This window comes from Anguilla rostrata, chromosome 5, assembly GCF_018555375.3.
Source record: "Anguilla rostrata isolate EN2019 chromosome 5, ASM1855537v3, whole genome shotgun sequence".
Lineage (NCBI taxonomy): Eukaryota > Metazoa > Chordata > Actinopteri > Anguilliformes > Anguillidae > Anguilla > Anguilla rostrata.
The window spans coordinates 15,610,700-15,629,425 of record NC_057937.1 but is presented as its reverse complement, the minus strand read 5'-3'; the positions used below and the strand labels follow the sequence as shown (position 1 = coordinate 15,629,425).

General features: G+C 44.4%; 1 protein-coding gene across 5 annotated transcripts in view; it reads left to right on the top strand.

Moving 5' to 3' along the window:
* The window catches only part of LOC135254809 (serine/threonine-protein kinase DCLK2-like), a 51,412-nt gene that overhangs the window by 26,132 nt on the left and 6,554 nt on the right, over positions 1 to 18,726 (top strand). For 2 of the 5 annotated variants that reach the window (XM_064335328.1, XM_064335327.1), the window contains 12 exons: positions 2,180 to 2,282; positions 5,293 to 5,397; positions 6,557 to 6,607; positions 9,894 to 9,988; positions 11,831 to 11,954; positions 12,895 to 13,003; positions 13,174 to 13,231; positions 13,544 to 13,663; positions 14,711 to 14,857; positions 15,813 to 15,946; positions 16,918 to 16,995; positions 18,163 to 18,259. In XM_064335328.1, the coding sequence (XP_064191398.1) occupies positions 2,180 to 2,282; positions 5,293 to 5,397; positions 6,557 to 6,607; positions 9,894 to 9,988; positions 11,831 to 11,954; positions 12,895 to 13,003; positions 13,174 to 13,231; positions 13,544 to 13,663; positions 14,711 to 14,857; positions 15,813 to 15,946; positions 16,918 to 16,995; positions 18,163 to 18,259 (1,221 nt within the window). The remainder of the gene's footprint in view (positions 1 to 2,179; positions 2,283 to 5,292; positions 5,398 to 6,556; positions 6,608 to 9,893; positions 9,989 to 11,830; positions 11,955 to 12,894; positions 13,004 to 13,173; positions 13,232 to 13,543; positions 13,664 to 14,710; positions 14,858 to 15,812; positions 15,947 to 16,917; positions 16,996 to 18,162; positions 18,260 to 18,726) is intronic. The other 3 variants (XM_064335329.1, XM_064335330.1, XM_064335331.1) reach the window with 3 other exon arrangements.

Here is an 18,726-nt window from a genome sequence, read left to right as displayed (position 1 = left end):
GTGTTTGTGTACACCGAGGCCATCAATCTTACACAGACACGCAGCTCAGAGCCCTGGTCCTTACCACACTACCTCCTCTCCTCTGTTCTCTCCTCTTATCTCCTCCCCCATCGTTTATTAAATTCTAATTTCAAATTCAAACATACTTTATTGGCATGGCCACGCATACGTATTGCCAAAGCAATCCTTTCCATAGTATTAAATCAGCAATATAATGTACTTCATTCTCTTCTCTTCTCTTCTCTTCTCTTCTCTTCTCTTCTCTTCTCTTCTCTTCTCTTCTCTTCTCTTTCTTCTTTCTCTTCTTCTCTCTCTTCTCTTCTCTTCTCTCATTTTCTTCTCCTCTCCTCTTCTCCTCCTGTACTCTGCTCTGTCTGCTCCAGTCGGTTATCACGTCTGTCTCTGTCTCAGGTCCGTTACGTGGGGCGGTCTGTGGACTCCCTCTGTGTTATTGTCCGAGGTCCACACGGCACCATCTGCCCCCCAAACTGTCCCTCACCGACCCCCACTGTGCGTCGAAGCTAGGGGAGGGGTCCCTGTCTATCATTCACCAATCACATCTTCCCATTCTACCCAGCAGGTCCCTCCATCCACCAATAAAATCCCCTGTCTGCTTATTAACAGCTCCCCCGTTGATCAATCACATCCTTCCTGTTTGGCCATCAGGTCCCACCTTTCCACCAGTCACACACCCCCCCCCCCGTCTTTTCATCGATTCCCCCCTGCATCCACCAATCACAGCTGACCCAATTCAGCTCAACTGAATCTCCAAACTGCACACTCCCCCTTCTCAGCCCATGCAGTTGCTCTCACCCCTGGTGAGATTCCCTCCTCCAGATGTATTTTAACAAAACGGTTTGAAAGAGCAGTTGGCTTGCACTGCAGGGCAATTATCCAGCTATAGATGGTGATTAGTGCAAACGCTCAGGAACATGTGTGGCTGCGACTGGTTAAATCATAGAGTAAGAACTACTCTATGATTTAACCAAAGTTAATACTATAATTTCAGTAAGGTTAACACCATGATTTTAAATAGGTTTGTATTTTTATGTGGTTGGCCAAAACTTCATTTAATGTCTTTTGGATAATATTTGAGGTTCATATTGCCCACGAGTAAAATGATTATGACTTATAACAAGCTGCAGCCACTGTGCTGAATACATAGCTGTCAGAATTCAAACAAAAATGATTTTACAGAAGTCAGTGTGAGATACTATGTAAGATGGATGCATTGGGTGGAGTCTTTGCCTGTCAGACTGGCAGGGTGACAGTGCTATGTATGCTATCAGATCTCACGGAGGGCATTAATATGTGTGTTTGATATTGCAAATGCTCTCATAACATTAATATAAACGTTAGGGCATGTTTTGCATTTGATTGATTTTTCATTTACGTCTCGTAATGATTTTGCTTTACATTATTGTGGTATTTAATATGGTTTCACGCTGGTGCTCCAGTCAATAGATTTTGGTAAGTTCTGGACCTGTTAGGGTCTGCGTGAGTACTTCCATGCACTGTATTTGGCTTACACTTGATTTTGTATTTATTCTCAATTTTCTCTTTGAGTCATCCAGACTCATTGCAGAGTTAAATTCTTTGAGGTAAAAAGACCCTGCAGTTCACATTGTTTATTATGGCAATTAAATATGACAGTTAAAACGGTCAAAACATGCAAATCTAACAGCTGGCTAATGGTGATAGCAGTGGAGAGTTCCTTTAAAGGTGTGTTCTTATGTTTTATACAGGACAGTTTGTTGTGGTTACAGAGAAGTCTGCTTTTCAACTGCATGTGACCAATGCCAGCATGTGCCAAACATTAAATGTTCCAGTTTGGAGGGACAACTTCCAGACATAAGACCTATGGGTGTTCAGTATTGTTTCTATTTAAATAGCTAAAAAAGTGAGGTGCACTGCTCTTAGCATGCCTGTGTTCACTCTTGTTGCAGGAGGCCTCAGGGCTAGTTATTGAGTTATTGAGTGTTATTTTACACAGGCTTGTCCTACAGAGCTTCGTGAAAAGCAGGAATGGTGGCACGCACGTAATATCTTCCACTTTTGAGTCCTGGGGGGGGGGGCATCTCCCTACCTCCTGGCCTCTTGCCAGTCCCTTTCCCAGCTCATGACGCCTCTCTCTCTCTCCCTCTCCCTCCTCCTCTCTCTACCTCTCCCTCCTCTCCAGGTCACCTGCCTGCAGGACTTCTTCGGCGAAGACGACGTCTTCATCGCGTGCGGTCCGGAGAAGTACCGCTACGCCCAGGACGACTTTTTGCTGGATCACAGCGGTAAGGCCTCCGTCGCCTTCGGGGCTTGCAGGCCTGGTTACGCCTTAACCTTCCTGAGGATTGAGTGTCCTCTCCGCTCCCTCTCCCCCCAGTCGGGTCTGGGAAGTTATGCTGAAGCTTGAACGTAGATACGTAGTGCAACAAATACCAGCAACAAACAAGCGCTTCCATCCTGTGGCTTTCCTGAGGTGGAGACGGTCGCCGTCTTCGTGAATATGTTTCTACTCGTCCAGCGCGTTAATGGAAAGTAAACACAACTATTTCGGGCTCTTTTGTAACGCTAAATTGATAAACTACTGTGGGAAAAATGACATTTCCTGCCTTCCATTGAGAGAGCATGCATTAGTCATTCCATTTCAGTCTTTCTCATTTGGACTTCTGTGTGGCCTGTACTTTTAAGTGCAGTCACATTTGTGTTCCTGAGTAACACTAAAAAGACAATGATGATTCTAATGCCATGAGGGGGAAATGCCCTTGTTTTTGCATGGTAGCTATGTGTATTGTTTTACCAATTAGCTGCCTGTGGAATTTCTCTCTAGTTCAGTAGTTGGAATTCTGTGGAATTTTTGATTGCTAAGCCTCCTGTCATCTCAAGATCTATATTTGGATATACTGAAATTCTGGTTTCCTGAAAGATCATAGCATTTTGATTCCATTTTTGTGCATGTGTAAATTTTGGTGCCTTACATATAAAACCAAAGTGATGGGCAAAAACTTGGAACCAGTTCCCACACAGGTATTACAAGGGGTAAAACCTATGAAACTATTAAAACTAGAGTCAGTATCTCATAAATAAGCACAGAAACTGAATAAAATGAGATTTTTTGGGGGGTGACGTTCAGATATTTAGCATGTTTTACCCCATTTGTTTATTTTAACATGCAGTAAAAAAGGCTTTGCCAAGGACAATGCCTTGTGGTTAGATGCTAGCCCCTGTAGCTAATGGAAATTGTCGGTTTGATAACAAATATACAGGGTTATAAGCAGCTTTAGCCATTCCAGGAGTTACCAACTGATCAATGTACTGAATGTAAGCCTTCAGCAGGGCATTGGTTCTCATTACACAAACTTGTAGCCAGTAAAACCCGGTACGGCTCTAACTGCTGTGCATTGGGAATACTGTTTCCATCCCTGTCGTCCTCCTTGAAGTATCCTTGTGCCTGGCAGTCTGTGTGGGAAATGATGCGAGAGGAAAGTATGGGAATATTCGCAAGGATTTCACTTGGTAAAGTGTACCAATGCCCATGTAAGCTGCTGGTTCTTCTGTCTATGAACTTGTCTGTGACCTGATCGACTAGGTCTGCATCTACGACAGCCAGACACTGACCCTGGCGCTTATGTGAAAAGCTTAATTATCCTAAAATTAGCTGCCGCTGATGGGACAGCTTTGAGGCACTCCTCACGGCTAATATGGTATAATTGCCACTCTTGCTGAACATGACACTCATTTGTTGTGGATTAACATCATGAAACTTTTCTGTTATTCAGTGCTTGTAACAGCCTTTTATATATCTTTTTAAATACTGTACCTGATTTAATTTGGATGCTGTGTTAGGAGTCTGTGTTTTTAGCTCAGAGTGTTAGGTACTGCAAGAGAGATTTAGGAATGGGTGAGTGAGTGTAGTTACTCAGGCTTGTTTTAGGACATCTCCTATTTCAGGAACAGGGGTCCTTAAATTTAATAAGACGACAGCAAATATAATGCATCAATGGTACTGTAGTCCTGCAGAATCTGGTCATGGTTATTTCTTCTGCATGACTTCACACTGTTGAGATGGATGTTGGTTTGTCTTTTTCTTGGTCTTGCTAGCTTGCTTATATTCTCCTCCTCCTCTTCCTTTCTCCTTGCTTGCTCCCCCAGTTCAACAATGCAAAAATGCTAATATTAGCTAAAAGACAGGAACAGCTCTGGTAGGAATGTGGGAGAGAAGTGGTCTAAAGAGAATATACTATGTTGGTGTAGATAAATATCAGTGATAAAGGCTAAAATGGTAATAAAGCACATATCGTGCTTATTTAAAGTACACCCAAGATACCGCCATAAAAAATCAAATTTTAATCCCAGACAGTCCCACAAAATTTTTGGCGCATAGGCACACAGTGTTCTTCAAGGCAAGAAAAAGGAATTAATCCATATCTTCTAGGGTGTGTGTGTGTGTGTGTGTGTGTGCGTGCGTGCGTGCGTGCATGCGTGTGTGTGTGCGTGTGTGTGTGTGGTGTTGCGTGAATGATGTTGGAGGTAGAACATAGGGTTCGACACTAAACATGCCCACATGGCCAGATGGTACTTTTTGGCCTAACAGGCAAATAATCAGATGGCAGATTTGCACATTGCCAAGAGACTAATGTGATCATACACTGTGCATCCAAAATCAATTTTTCAATCAAATTTGATATATTCAAAAATGTGTGCGTTCATGTTTATTCCAAAGTAGCACTGTATGAAGTTCAAGTGCAAATGTTTGAGCCAATCGGGTTTCATCAGTGCGTACTGGCACAGCATTATGGGGGACCTGGATTGTTTGTCTCCCCGACCCCAGCTAGCCCTGCTGTTGAGTACAGGGTATGAGAGTTTGATATGTAGTGCAGCTATAACATGGGGAAGGGAGTACAGTTTAATATGAGAACAGATATGTTGTAGGGTATGAAAGTTTGATATGAGAGCGGATATGTTGAAGGGTATGAACATTTGTTATGAGTGAGGATATGTTGTAGGGTATGACAGTTTGATATGAGAGAGGATATGTTGTAGCGTATGAGTTCCAGTTTAATATGAGGTGTCCCTGGTGGGGATATGGTGTAGGGAATGCACAGTTTGATAGGCGGCAGGGAAAAGGTGTAGGTTTGTGAGCTACACTCTGAAATAAGGCTGGGATATGGTGTGGCGTATGACCTACAGTTTCACATGAGGCGAGGAGATGGTGTAGGGTGTGTCACAGTTTGATATGAAGCGGGGGTGTAGTTTTGGGCAGGAGGTGACAGGGTTACCCTGGATACCTTGTTTCTGCAGAGTGTCGGGTGCTGAAGTCCTCGTACGCTCGCTCGACCACCCCGGTTCGGCCTCCAGGATCCAAGAGCCCGGGACCGTCACGCCGTAGCAAGTCCCCTGGGACAGGTACAGAGCCTGGCTGCACAGGATTGTGGGAAAAGGACAGCTCCGCTCTCCCTCAACTCCTCTCAGCACAGACCGCTATCTCACACGAGGAGCAGCCAAAGCTAAAATGCCAACGGACCAAGCGTAACAAATCTTCAACTGTTCTGTCGAGCTGTAGTTCAGAATGAACGTGGACTTTCTTTTTTGAATCGAAAAATAGCGACCTACCGAATCCCCACAAAATCTGTGCTGAGTCGGGTTTGAGCTGGTTGTGCACGCAAACATGTACGTGTCGGTTGTGAAACGTGCCCATAGTGTCCGGAACGCATGTCATGATGGCGGCTCGGATCATTCGACTTCTCTCACCATCATTACCTCGCTGCTTCCCATCTGCTCTGGTTACACACTGAGCCATTTCAGCCACCATTTCAGGGATGTGGGGTTAGCTGTCACTCTGAGGTAATAATTTGCCATTACAGAACTACTGTTATCTATTATGGGACACTTTATACAGGGGCGTTTGAAAGACAGCATTTCAAAACGCATTTAATGCTTGATGTGAGAGACGCGTGGGCATAAATACTGAATACCAAGGACCAGAAAAGTGATAAAAAACCCTGCTAAAAATAACACTGCTAAGATGAGGACACAACCCGTCTTATACAATCGAATACTGTCTGCACAAGAATTTTAAGATGAGAGCCAACTGAACTCACGCGGCCAGATCCTTAAAGTGGTTAAACGGAAACGCTTTCCAAATCTTTTGAATGTGCATGACAGAGAACCATGAGAGGAATTGTAACTGCATGAACTTGCACCACACAAGCATACACATAGTGCCTGACACTTATAGTTCAGCAGTCATACCAGATCAATAGATCAAAACCCATTAATCTTTTCATCTGTAAAAATGCATTGTTTTCCCCAGTAAAATACTACCATTGCTTCTAATTAGTGAGTCAGTACTAACAAATGGTACCTTCGCCTATTTTGGGGGCCTTGGAGTCTCACTCTTATCTCGTGTAAAAACTGCATGGCTGAACCCTGCACTGCTTCTCACTGAGCCCTGTGACCTCTGACCTCTCTCTCTCTTTCTCTCCCTCCCTTTCTCTCCTGCTGCCTGCACCCCCACACCTCGCGCCCCCCCCCCCCCTCGCTTTGTTGCCCGACCTGACCGCAGTCAGAAGAGCTGGGTACTATTCTGCCAGCCACTCCCCGGTGAAATCTCCAGGTGAGCCTCGTTCACCCCCCTGTCTCGGCTCCAGTCGCACTGTCAGCAAAAATATATATATTTAAAAACAGGAAGTGTGAGCTGATTGTCATGTTTGTGTGTCTGTGGCAAAATGTACTTGTTAGTGTCCATATTAGTATTTTTCACACACATCTACTGTAACATGACAATGCAAACCAAAAAAGGTTAACAGTAGATAAAAAAGCTAATGTGGAATGATTGCTATGGCAATTAAGCAGATGCATAGTGGATATCATCTGGAATAGTTCTCTATTTTCGCTGTATTAAAACGACCCTGCGGTTGTATTAATACTGATTCACCATAGGGGAACCTCTGACTGCCAGCAGAGGAATGTCTCTCTGTTGGCGTCCAGAGCATGACCTTGCGGTAAAAAGAAATTGGCAATAGTTTCTGAGTTTTTAAGGCAGCTTTTCTCTGGTGCCTGGCCTCCAGCGTTTGGAAGTACCCTCATTAAATCCAGGGCAGGCCTCATGGGGCCTTCGAGGCTCACCGATCAGTTTCCAGCTATTTCCAGCTTACTTTGGATTACTGCCCAGGCCAGGACATGCAAATCCACTGCAGCCACAGTCACGCTGGAACACCATAGATAGTCCATACATTCAACTCATGTTTGAATCCTGATTACACAATGTTTATCTACACTTTCTTATCCGTGTTCTTTCTACTTTTACTTCAATATGTACACTGGTAATCTACCTTTGTCTGCACATTAGTCTGCCTGGAGACCTAATAGGCAAGAGACCAATTTGTCCTTGACCTCACCCAAAGAACAAAACAACCAGGATGTATTAATAGTGCATTAATTAAACATGGAGACCAAGCCACAATCAGGTGTACACTCTAAATGGCAAGTAAACTGCAACATACTGTGGCCCTGACCAATGAGAAATTGTTCTAAAAGACTCTTGAGGTTGTTCTAGGTTCAGTAGATGCACTGCACTAGAGGAACGTAGCCAGTTTTGGCTTGACCGGAGGGTTGATGGAACCATGGTTTGAGCTGATTCGGTGTGAGGCAGGATGGGCCCAGCCGGAGGCCTGGTGTTGGTGCTCTCATCCTGGCTCAAAAACAGCCCCGCCCTGGGTCCTCTTCCTCAATTACAGCTGATACCAGACTGACTCAGTCTAGGTTTTCCATCATTCACAAGACCTGACCATGCCAAAGAATCTTTGACATTAGTTAGGAAACTGGGCTTGTAACTTTGCTTCTGTAAATACCCAGTTGTGTAAATGGATTAATTGTGCAAGCCACTTTACACTATAAAAGCATCTGATGAATGCATAAGTATAAATTATTCAGTCTGCGTGCAAGCGGAATTATCATTATTGTGATTAACATACTTCCTGATGAAAATGACCTGAAGGGTGGTCTTGACTCTTTTTACAGGATTTGGTGATATACATACACTGTCCATTAAATAATATTTAAAAATTTGCCACAGACAGGTGTTTCTGAAATGAGGAGACAAAATCAGTACACTATGCTGCTATGGTTTATCAGAGAAAGAACGAGTAGGGGTATACATGTACTAGCAATAGCATTATAACATTTTAGGAAGGATTAATGCTAAATATCAAAGCTTAAGAACCTTATTTCTCTTGATTGTGATTGTATGCTAGAATATAGTTATCCTTCTTCTTACGCTATAAATTGGTGGTGTACGACAGCTCTGAGAAACTGCAGTCTGAAACCAGCCAAAGCTAGCCCAGCCCAGTTAGATTCCTGCAGCGATTAGCTCAGCATGGTTCCATCATGGGTAAAGGGGGTGTGAGTGGGCTGTAAATTGGCTCCCTGTGTCCCCCCGCTGGTGTGCCCCCGGTTCTCACACCCAGGCCCTGAGCTCTGATCCTCTGAAGGACAGAGAAAGCTTCAATTTAGAATGTCTGAAGGATGTTATCACGATGAGGGTTTACATTTCACAGAGAAATTGTTTGCTAATTTACGTGTTGAGAGAACTGAATGGTGAGCCTATTTATACTCTGTGAAGAACTCATTTGTATGCCTGGAGAAAATTACTGGTACCTGTAGGCTGCACATTGTCATCTTTAAAAGCTCACTGTATTCACATTTTTTTTGTTGTAATTGTGATTAATTTAAGGTAAGCGAATGAGATGTAAACCAGCAAGCAAAGAAATGAATATGGACTGGAAGATCACTCGCATTTTGGATACTGCCCCGGGTCACCTTGACAAAGACAATGGCCAATGCATAGCCAATTTTTTAATTGTCAAAAACTATAAACTTCTGTTAGGGAAGTGAGTGCACAGTCTTTGTTTTTGACATTTTGTTTTGAGTCGTGTAGATCACTGAGAGTAATTGTCCAATCATTCATGTTGTAGTGTATAACATTACAAATTATGGATGCATAATAATATTGTGGGTATCATCAATATCAGGCGATATCCATGTTGGTCTGTTGGTATTGGGCCATGTTCATATTATAGGGGATCTGATGAGGCACCGTACAGACCTGCACTGGTACAGAACTGCTGCTGTACATTAAGTAAAAGACCCAGAAAGCAGCGTAGTCATCTGGACCACTTATCATTTTAACCAGCTAAGCTGCACAGTGACTCAGTGGCTCTCTCAAATAAAGCACGCTGAGGTATTTGATTATGCAAATTAAAATGAGCATTTTTCCTTTATACAGTAGGTCAGGTGCTCAGCTGCTTCTTCCACAAATGTGGAAACTAGGTTGTGGTTTGCATTTGTGCTATAATGCAAAACAGAGAGGCGTGGGAATCAGCACTGCTCAATATTGACAGCTGAATACCAGTTATTGATATTTGACCCCAGAATGCCCATATAGCAAATATACTGATCCATATAATTAAATGTGTATTCAATTTCATTACCTTTCATGTTTTTTTAATAGAAATAGAAACTGCTGTTCCCGCCTAGTTCTTCACTTCCTTCAACAAAAGGGTCATTTTGACGTGAGAGCCTTTTGCCACCAGACAGTGCTGAATGAATAATCTCCAAATGGACAGAGGCCTGTTGCTTAATACAACAAAAGTCTACATCATGTTTTCCATTGAGCTTGATGCATAGTGAGGAAAGATTTTTTTTAAATTTCAGTAACAGAACCCAAATTTAGAAAGCAAGGGCACTTCAGCGGTGGAAGGAGACACAGATCAGCGACTGGGACGGTCCCGGCCTCCCTGCGAAAGTGGGACAGCCAGAACCGAAACTGTCTGACTCACTCTCCCTCTTTCCCTCTCTCTCTCTACCTCTCTACTCATAACCATTTCCCCCCTCTTCTTCAGTCAATGGGGCCCCGGCCAGCCAGATATCCACCCCTAAGTCCACCAAATCCTCCAGCTCCTCCCCCACCAGCCCCCGCAGTACACGCAGCTTTAAGGTACGTAGCGAGCGACAAATTTATTTGACCTTCTTTTTATTATTGGATCCAACATCACAGTGTGTCATATGTATTTCTTCAGTGCTCATATTTGTAGGACTTAATATGTAACACCTTTCTCCATATAGGCTTTTAAAATAAAAGAAAAAGTGAATTTGTCATGATTATATTAGGATTTACATATGGCTGAGATAATGTTGAAGGAAAAATTATCTGTATAGACAGGCAGGGAGTTATTATTCATCTCACAGGTGCTGCACGATTTTACCTATATTTCATGATTGAATCTGAGAAAATCAGAAAACCATGGCTGTATCGGAGGAAAACAGTCTACCTAACTACCTGTTAACAGGAACGGTGGCTACGCTGATCTCGAGGCAGCTGTGTATATTTGAGTCACCACCATCATCAAGCAGTGCTCAGTTTAGCTGTCGCTGGCCAAAACCTTAAACTTGTGATAACACAGGATGCAGGAAGGTGAGCCACCCAAGTGGACATAATTGATGACCTCGGGCAGTGGGAGGTGATAACTCCAGACAGAGGGAGGTGATAACTATAGACAGTGGGAGGTAATGACTCCAGAAAAAGGAAGGTGAATGGAGGTGAGGAGAGGGAGGAATAAAAAAGTGTATATATCAACCCTTTCAGATGTCTATCCTCTAGGTAGGAGTATACTTAATAAGAAGGCGAACTCGGCTGAAATTGGACCACAGCTGAACACAGCACCGCGTACAAACGTGTGAATACTCATTGCGACTTCGAGCTGTTAGTTTAGTGGCACTCCATACCAGTGTGTGGGGGGTGGGGGGGGGGACAGATTCAGATACTGTGCTTGTGATGACTATAAAGACTGAAGTGACAAGGTTAGCTGTCAGCCAGGCTGAGGTAAAGGAGCAGACACTTGGTCAGATGGACATGAGATGGAGGATTTCAGACTCGCTTCAGATTGTTTAGTGCAGCAAGAAAGAAAATGCGGAGTTTCATTTTCTCCACAAACTCGTCTTTGCATCGTTTAGATGTGCGCCTCGTTCTTTCCAATATCAAGGTTCACAGCTAAGCCACGGAGCGTGTGGTCTTTGTTTGCCCCAATAATCTTGTTAATTGATATGTCTATAAGAGAAAGTTATAAGCTGTTAAGCTGCTTCACTGGTCCAGCGCTGCCTTGTTGAATGCATTTTATTACCCAGTTCCCTGACTCTTAAGGGCCACTATTTCAAGGCCAAGTCAGACTAGTCTTATTTTGGGATTGCAGTTGCTTAAAAGAATTATGTAATGGCCCATAGAAACCTACATTTTAATTAACAAGGGGTGTTGTTGTAAAGCTGGGCTGGCATATTGACAACAGCTGTAGAGACATTCAGCACAATTACAAGGAAATTAAACTAATATAAAAGATCATTTCAGTTAAGGCAAGAACTAAAGAAGAATAAAAAAATATTATAAACTTGTGTGCTGTTTCTTTTGGTCAGTTTAAATGTCTTTTTACTCACTGCAGATGTTTACTGTAATAGTACGATATTGAATAGGAAGTAGTACATTTTAGCTTGTATAAATCAGAATTATGAGTCAGCTTTTTACTGCCACTCCAATGGATTTCATTTTTGTTACAGTGCTACAGACAACATCACTGTATCGATTTAAGTTCCTTTCAGACCACGACCATGTACACATGAATACACATGAGTAAAACTAATCGTTGAGGACTAAAACTGTCGATGTTAAAAGGTCCAAATGCAAATTGATTTATAGAGGTCATTTAACCTCCATTAGATATATGTCCCACTGTATTGTCTGGGTTCCACAGTGGCAGTAATCCCCATTTGTCAATACACCCGCCCACAGCTTTCTGCCGTGAGAGGGGACGCTGCGGACGACCGATCGCTTCCTCTCCAGAGCTCCGCCCATCATAGCTCCACCCCCAACGTGAACGGAGCCGCCCACCAGGCCAACAGCCCGAGCCCAGAAGGTAGCCACTCTCGCTCTGTCTCTCTTGGCTGGCTCCCTGCCCATGTAGCATGTGTCCTGAAAGCTCCAAAAAAAAGAAAAAATCCCGGTCTCATAATCCGGATGCGAAGTGCTTACCTGGCACCATCGGCCTTGTCAGCAGCCCAATCAGCTGCCAGGAGCACCGCGTGTCCCGGGACAAATGTCCTTGGTTCTGCTTTTGGCGGAAGGTGGGCGGGAGAGGGGCCGCTGCCGGCTCCGCGGTGAGTCATCATCATCATCCTCGGCAGCGTGACTGCGGGACCGTGCAATGCAGAGCGACAGAGCGTCCCTCCGCGCTGAGCGCCACTTCCTGTGTGTCCGGCAGTCCCGTTTCCTCACGCGCACGCTATCCTGTTTTTGCTTCAGCCCAGCTGTGCTGCGGTGCCGTGGGGCTAGCTGCCTGAACAGCCTTACCCTGCCTGCTTCCACCTCGGCCACCAGGAATTCGAGCGCAGTTACTCATTGTAATTGCTTCCTGCCACAGATGTAGAATTTGAGGCCGTTATCCCTGAGCCTGTTACACATTTGTTGCTCACGGCATTACTAATATAAACAACCTCCTCTAGGCTGCATATTTTAAATGCATGACTAAGACAGATTTCAGAATGTCACCACTTCACACACAAGATCCCCCTAGATTAGTTCTTGAACTAAACAGAGAAGTCACTGGAACAGAGTACAGATGGAGAAAACGTTATGTTTAGATGTGGAAGGGAAACCATCTAATCCAGTTCCACTGAATTTAGGGCCAGATTTGTGGGTGTTTTTAGCACCCGCACATCCTCTTTGAGCTGTTGAGGGACAAAATGGGCAGTTTCCTGACTGGTGTGCAACAGCTCAGGGATGGAGGTGCATCTTCTGGCTTGGCTTGTATATGTTCTGGCTGGTTTTTACAGTTTCTGAGCTCGCTCTCTCTCCAGCAGTTAACGGGAACAAATGCCTGGCAGCATCAGTAATCCTGGACAAGTACAGGGTCGGGAAGGTCTTAGGAGACGGAAACTTTGCCGTGGTGAAGGAATGTGTTGAACGGTAAGTGCAAACAGCTCAGCGTGCTTCTGACTCATTGGGAGTGAATAAAGTAAAAGCATGATTGAGGTCTGATATATAAAGAACACAGACTACATTACTGGTTGTGAGTTTTGATTTTGTCTGTGGAATCCAGTATGCCATTGACCCTGGCCATTGTGATGTGCTGGCAGGTCCACTGGGAAGGAGTTTGCTCTGAAGATCATTGACAAGGCCAAGTGCAGTGGGAAGGTCGGTTGGCTTTTTCATCAGCCAGTTTTAGACCTGACTCTTCACTTCTCTTTATCACAGGGGTGGTTTGAGTAGTGCTGGGAGCCTCTACCCTGGTCCTGGAGGGCTACAGGGTAGGGTATCAGAGTGCCTTCCACAGCAGCCATGGTCATAAGAACAAGCCCTACAGTGATAATACAGAACAAACAGTACTTTCCAGAGATTAAGTTAGAAGCCCAGCACTAAATATATGCCAACATCCTCTGATCTCCTTCTGTGCTTTCATGGAAGTCTACTTTTAGCCTTTAACCTTTAACCTTTGTCTCTGTGCAGGAGCACCTGATTGAGAATGAAGTTGCGGTTCTGCGCAGGGTCAAACACCCCAATATCATCATGCTGATTGAGGAGGTGGACACGCCCACGGAACTCTACCTGGTCATGGAACTGGTCAAGGTAATGTCAAAGCCTGGTTCTGTTATGGTTAAGTCATTACTGGTCACACACAATGAGGACAGGAACCATGTTTCCTGTCACAGCTTCTATTATTAGCCGGCCAGTGATGCTAATCATAAACAGAACCCTAAGCTTGCCTCAAAAATAAAATTTACAATTTCCCTAATTGTAACCTGAACCTAAAATGTAATTGTAGTGCAAGGAATTCTCTTCAATACCTGCTTTTTCAATTGAAAAATATGGAAAACAACTTAAATATTGTCAATTTAATAAAAGAAATACACAGAAACTGTGTTTAAACTAATTTATTTTGTAAAATAATTTTCACTGAGAACATATACAAATATATAGTGTTATGGGGTTGCATCCCACTAGAGGAAAAAATTTGAGTCCCTAGCCCAACTGTAAACATAACCCTACTTGTAACCCTAATGTTAGTATGTGCACATACTGTACATGTATGTGGATGTAAGTGGGGATATTTATGTATGACCAGGTTTAGGTGTTCAAACATGCAGTGTATGCATTAGATTTGGGACAATTTTCTTTCAATGGAAAGTCAGAAAGTAGTACTGTGCATATCTTAATTGTGTGTGTTGGCTTAAATGATTCTGCGATTAGGAATGCAATTTGTTCTGCTCGATGAAAACCGGTTTCTCCTTGAGAATGTCCCAGTTTTGATGAAACCGTGTCTTTTGGATATTATGCCATTTTTCATGTCAGACACTCGGTGCCTTGAGACTGCTGAAAAGCACACAGCCATTTCTATAAACAGGTCATGGACCAGATAAGATCCTCTTTTTATAACTTTTCAGGTTCACACTGGGTATGCTATTGCAAAATTTATTAAATGTTTCTGCAGGGTCTGAGATTACCCAAGTCTTGACTGAAAAATGATTGATGAGATGCTGTTAGTACAGCTTTCTGGTCCACCTGATAACTGCACGGTTAAAAAAAGGAGAGAAAAAAAACCTGTGCGGCTGCGTTTTGTCTCGTTTGTCTTGGCTGCTTCACATTTCTGTTCCTAACCAACACTGCCCCCTACAGGGTGGGGACTTGTTTGATGCCATCACCTCCTCGACAAAATACACGGAGCGGGATGCCAGTGCCATGGTGTTCAACCTGGCCAGCGCCCTCAAGTACCTGCATGGCATGAAGATTGTGCACCGCGACATCAAGCCAGAGAACCTGCTGGTGCGTGGCCTCCTGGACTACACACAATACACGTTTATACTTATTTGTATTCAGACACTCACACTCAGGATGTGATGATGGATTAATCGGTTTTACCTGACCAGGTTAAATTGTGCTGCTATCTGCGTGGGGTTGGAGAAAAGAATTCAGTGCTTCTGTGTGTGGAGCAATAGCTCTGTGAGCCACAGAAGGAGAGTTAATCCTGAGATACAATGATAACACGGTGAGTTAAGCCAGCCCATGTACTGTGAGAAAGAGGGTTAAAAGGAACAGCATTAGCTCTGCCTTGCTCTCGGCACGGTTCAGCACTATTGAACACACTTCTGTCTACAATAGTTCACTGCATGAGCCCTCATAACATGTACGTTATTTGCGGCTAATCTCTATGCTGAATGTTGCTCTCAAAGTGAGGGAATGTCGTGCCACTCTGTGTCTATTCGTTGTAAAGCTGGTCATGGCCCCACTGCCTTTTCGTATTAGGCTAGCCTTGCACACTGTTCAAAGGGATGTGTACCCAGGAAAACTCGCTCACAATCTTAACAAAGAGAAGAGAAGAACTTGGTTCAGTGATTTTTAAATAATGAATAGGAGTATGATCTGGAAATTATATTTTCTACAAGAGAGCAGAACTGGTGCATTCTTGGCTTTTTGAAAGTGAATATTATTAATATGCACTAAAAATATTATAGTTATTCTTAGTATACTTTAATAATGTGAGGAGCTTTTCAATATGCGTACAACATTCAAATTTAAATAAGTGATGCCTAGGAAGAATATGTTATATTGGATGTGTGTGAGAAGGCGTTTTACAGTGCAGATGGGATGCATGTGGTGGATGGGGACATTAACCTCCCCAGGCGACTGGGCATGTCCCCAGCTGAATGGGCGTGCCCCCAGGTGAATAGGCATGTCCCCAGGTGACTGGGCATGACCATCCTGCCCGTGTGACCCACAGGTGTGTGACGGCCCTGATGGTACCAAGTCCCTGAAGCTGGGGGACTTTGGGCTGGCCACCGTGGTGGAGGAGCCCCTGCACACCGTGTGCGGGACGCCCACCTACGTCGCCCCGGAGATCATCCTCGAATCAGGGTGAGAGAAAAAGAGAGAAATTGTCTGTCAGAGAGATTGTGTGACAGGGTGAAAGTGTGCAAAGGAGAGAGCCAAAGAGAGAAATTGAGATATGGAAAGAGATTGATAGAGTGAGGGGAAGAGAGTGAGATCATATGAGGGAGTCCTCCGGAGAGGTCACGTCAAGGAAGAAGACCGGAACCTGCCTGCACGTCAAGGAAGAAGACAGGAGGGTCACACTCATGCATCACCACAGACTCATCCACTGCGATAGATGTTGCGTCAGGCCGCAGAAGAGAGGACGCTCAGGGTAACATCCGTCCAAGCCTGCGCAGCGCAGGGAGAGGCACTCTGTGACCCCCTTCGCTAGTCCAGGCGACGGCCCCAGGGCTACAGGAAGAGCAGGTATTAAATCACAGCGGACGGGTCCTCGCGCAGAAACCCATTTACAGACGCTCTGCGGCGCTCGGCGGACAGGAGATAACGGATGTCCTCCGGCAGCTTCGCCCAATCCATTAACCTGTTTATGGAAAGAGCGGCGAGGACAACAGGAAGCATCGATGTGAATCACGCAACGGCAGTAAAAGCACGGTGCTGTGTTTCATTGTTCCGGCACGCTGCCCTGCGCGAGACATCTATCAAATGGCCATTGTGTTTGATCTCGTTTTGATGCCGGGCACTTAAAATTGTATGTTAAGTATCCGTCCGCTAGGTAATTTCTCATTGTTGACCTTAATGCTTAAGTGATCGAGTGGGTTTTGCGTAGTGTGCATAAAAACACAGCTGTGCTACAACCGCACGATCACTTAAGCATTACGGTCAATGAGAAATGACCTAGCGGACAGATACTTAACATATGTGTGTAGGTGTGTGTGTGTGTGCCTGTGTGCATGTGTAGGAGGGTGTGTGTGTGTGGCTACGTGTATGTGGAGTTATCACGGTGATAGGTTTGTGACAGACACCCCTGTTTCTCTCCTCTCGTGTGGGCAAAGGTACGGGCTGAAGGTGGACATTTGGGCTGCTGGGGTCATCACCTACATCCTGCTCTGTGGCTTCCCCCCCTTCCGCAGGTAAACCTGCTTCTTTTGCACTTTGTACCAGTAGTACCAATGACCTCTACTGCTAAACTGTGTTATTAAAAATGATTATTCTCCACATGATCTTGCACTGTTCTATTTTTACTACCTTAACCGTGTTCACGTGTGAGAGACATGGTCCTTACGCTGGAGGTGCTGGCAGTAAGATTTAGCAGTCAGCGTAAATGAAGGAATTGAATTTTGAGACACTGATTGTCTAAGGCTAGATATGACAACTGGAGAATGAGATACGGTGTGCTCTATTTGAACCGGAGAAGTCACTGTAGTAATAAAGAGCAACAGAGCTGTAAATACAGCCTACCCATCAGCAGCTCCTGCTGTCATTTCAGTCTGTGTGGAGTGCAAGTTTCTATAATATAAATTGTTCGGTGTACGCTGTGTCATCTTTATTCAGTGACTTTCTAATTATTATTTTTTATTAAATGAAGACTCAACATCCGTGTCTCAACTGCTCTCACTGTTTTTATCTGAACAAGGCTCTACTCAGCCTTTCTCCACTGCCGTTATACACAGGTTTTTCCCATTAGCTGAGTACATGCTCAGTTTGACCACTTTCATGACATTGGCTGTCAACCAGCTGATTGGTCCTGCCTGCATAATGCAGGTTATGACCTCATACTTGCATTTGGGAATTGAAATGCAAATTGAAATACTTTTCTACTCACTTTGATTGATTTTAAGAAAGAAAATCTGGGGTTTTACGTGAGCATGAATGTGCACAGAATATTGTGCATATAAATTAATGTATGCCCATACAAGGTCATAGAAGGGCTTCTAATGGTATTGGAAATAGGGAGCTTGCTGCCATAAAGGGAGAGATGATCTTTAGAAAGAACCTTATTCATAATGCAGAAAACACACACACACACACACACACACACAGTTTGAGTAATCCTGCTTCCTGTTTTAATCTATAGTCTGTGTCCTTGAATTCTGATGGAAAGCTGTGGGGGAAGGTGGGAGTTTGTGTGAACGTGGATAAGGGGGTGTTTATTGGATATGTGTGTGGATGCCCGGGTGCACAGGTTACATTGCATGTCGGTGCACTCTGTATGTGTGTGAGCAGTGCATGCATACATGTGTGTGTGTGTGGGAGCGGGCTTACATCACACATGCTCACGGGCATAAATGTCTCCACAGTGAGAATAACCAGCAGGAGGACCTGTTTGACCAGATCCTGGTGGGTCGCCTGGAGTTCCCCTCTCCATACTGGGACAACATCACCGACTCAGCCAAGGTGCTTACTGCCTCTCTCTGCCCCGCCCCTCATGCCCCACCCCCACCTCCACCCCCTCCTCACTCTAACCCTCCCCCTCCTTGCCCAAACTCCTCTCCCTCCAGCTAGAGCAGGTCCTTTGACAGGCATGTAGATTCATGCAGACCTGAAATACACCAAATACCAGAAAACCCACCAGCCCTCAAGACCTGGAGCATCAGTGATGTAAACCCTACTCAGGTGTCCATCCCAGGTATATACTGTCATGTATGGCAGCAGACTGGCGTGCCCTCTCTCAGCCATTGGCTACGATCCAAACTTTATTCTCCATTTAATTTGTCTAAGGTAATAATGTTCTGAAATTGAGTCCTGGTTAGCCGAGTAGTTGAGCTCACAGCCTTTCTAGCTAGCATGGTGCAGTAAGAGGTCACGTGCTTTAGTGGCATTACTGAAGGGCCCTGCTTTAAAAAACACTGCTAGGATTAAAG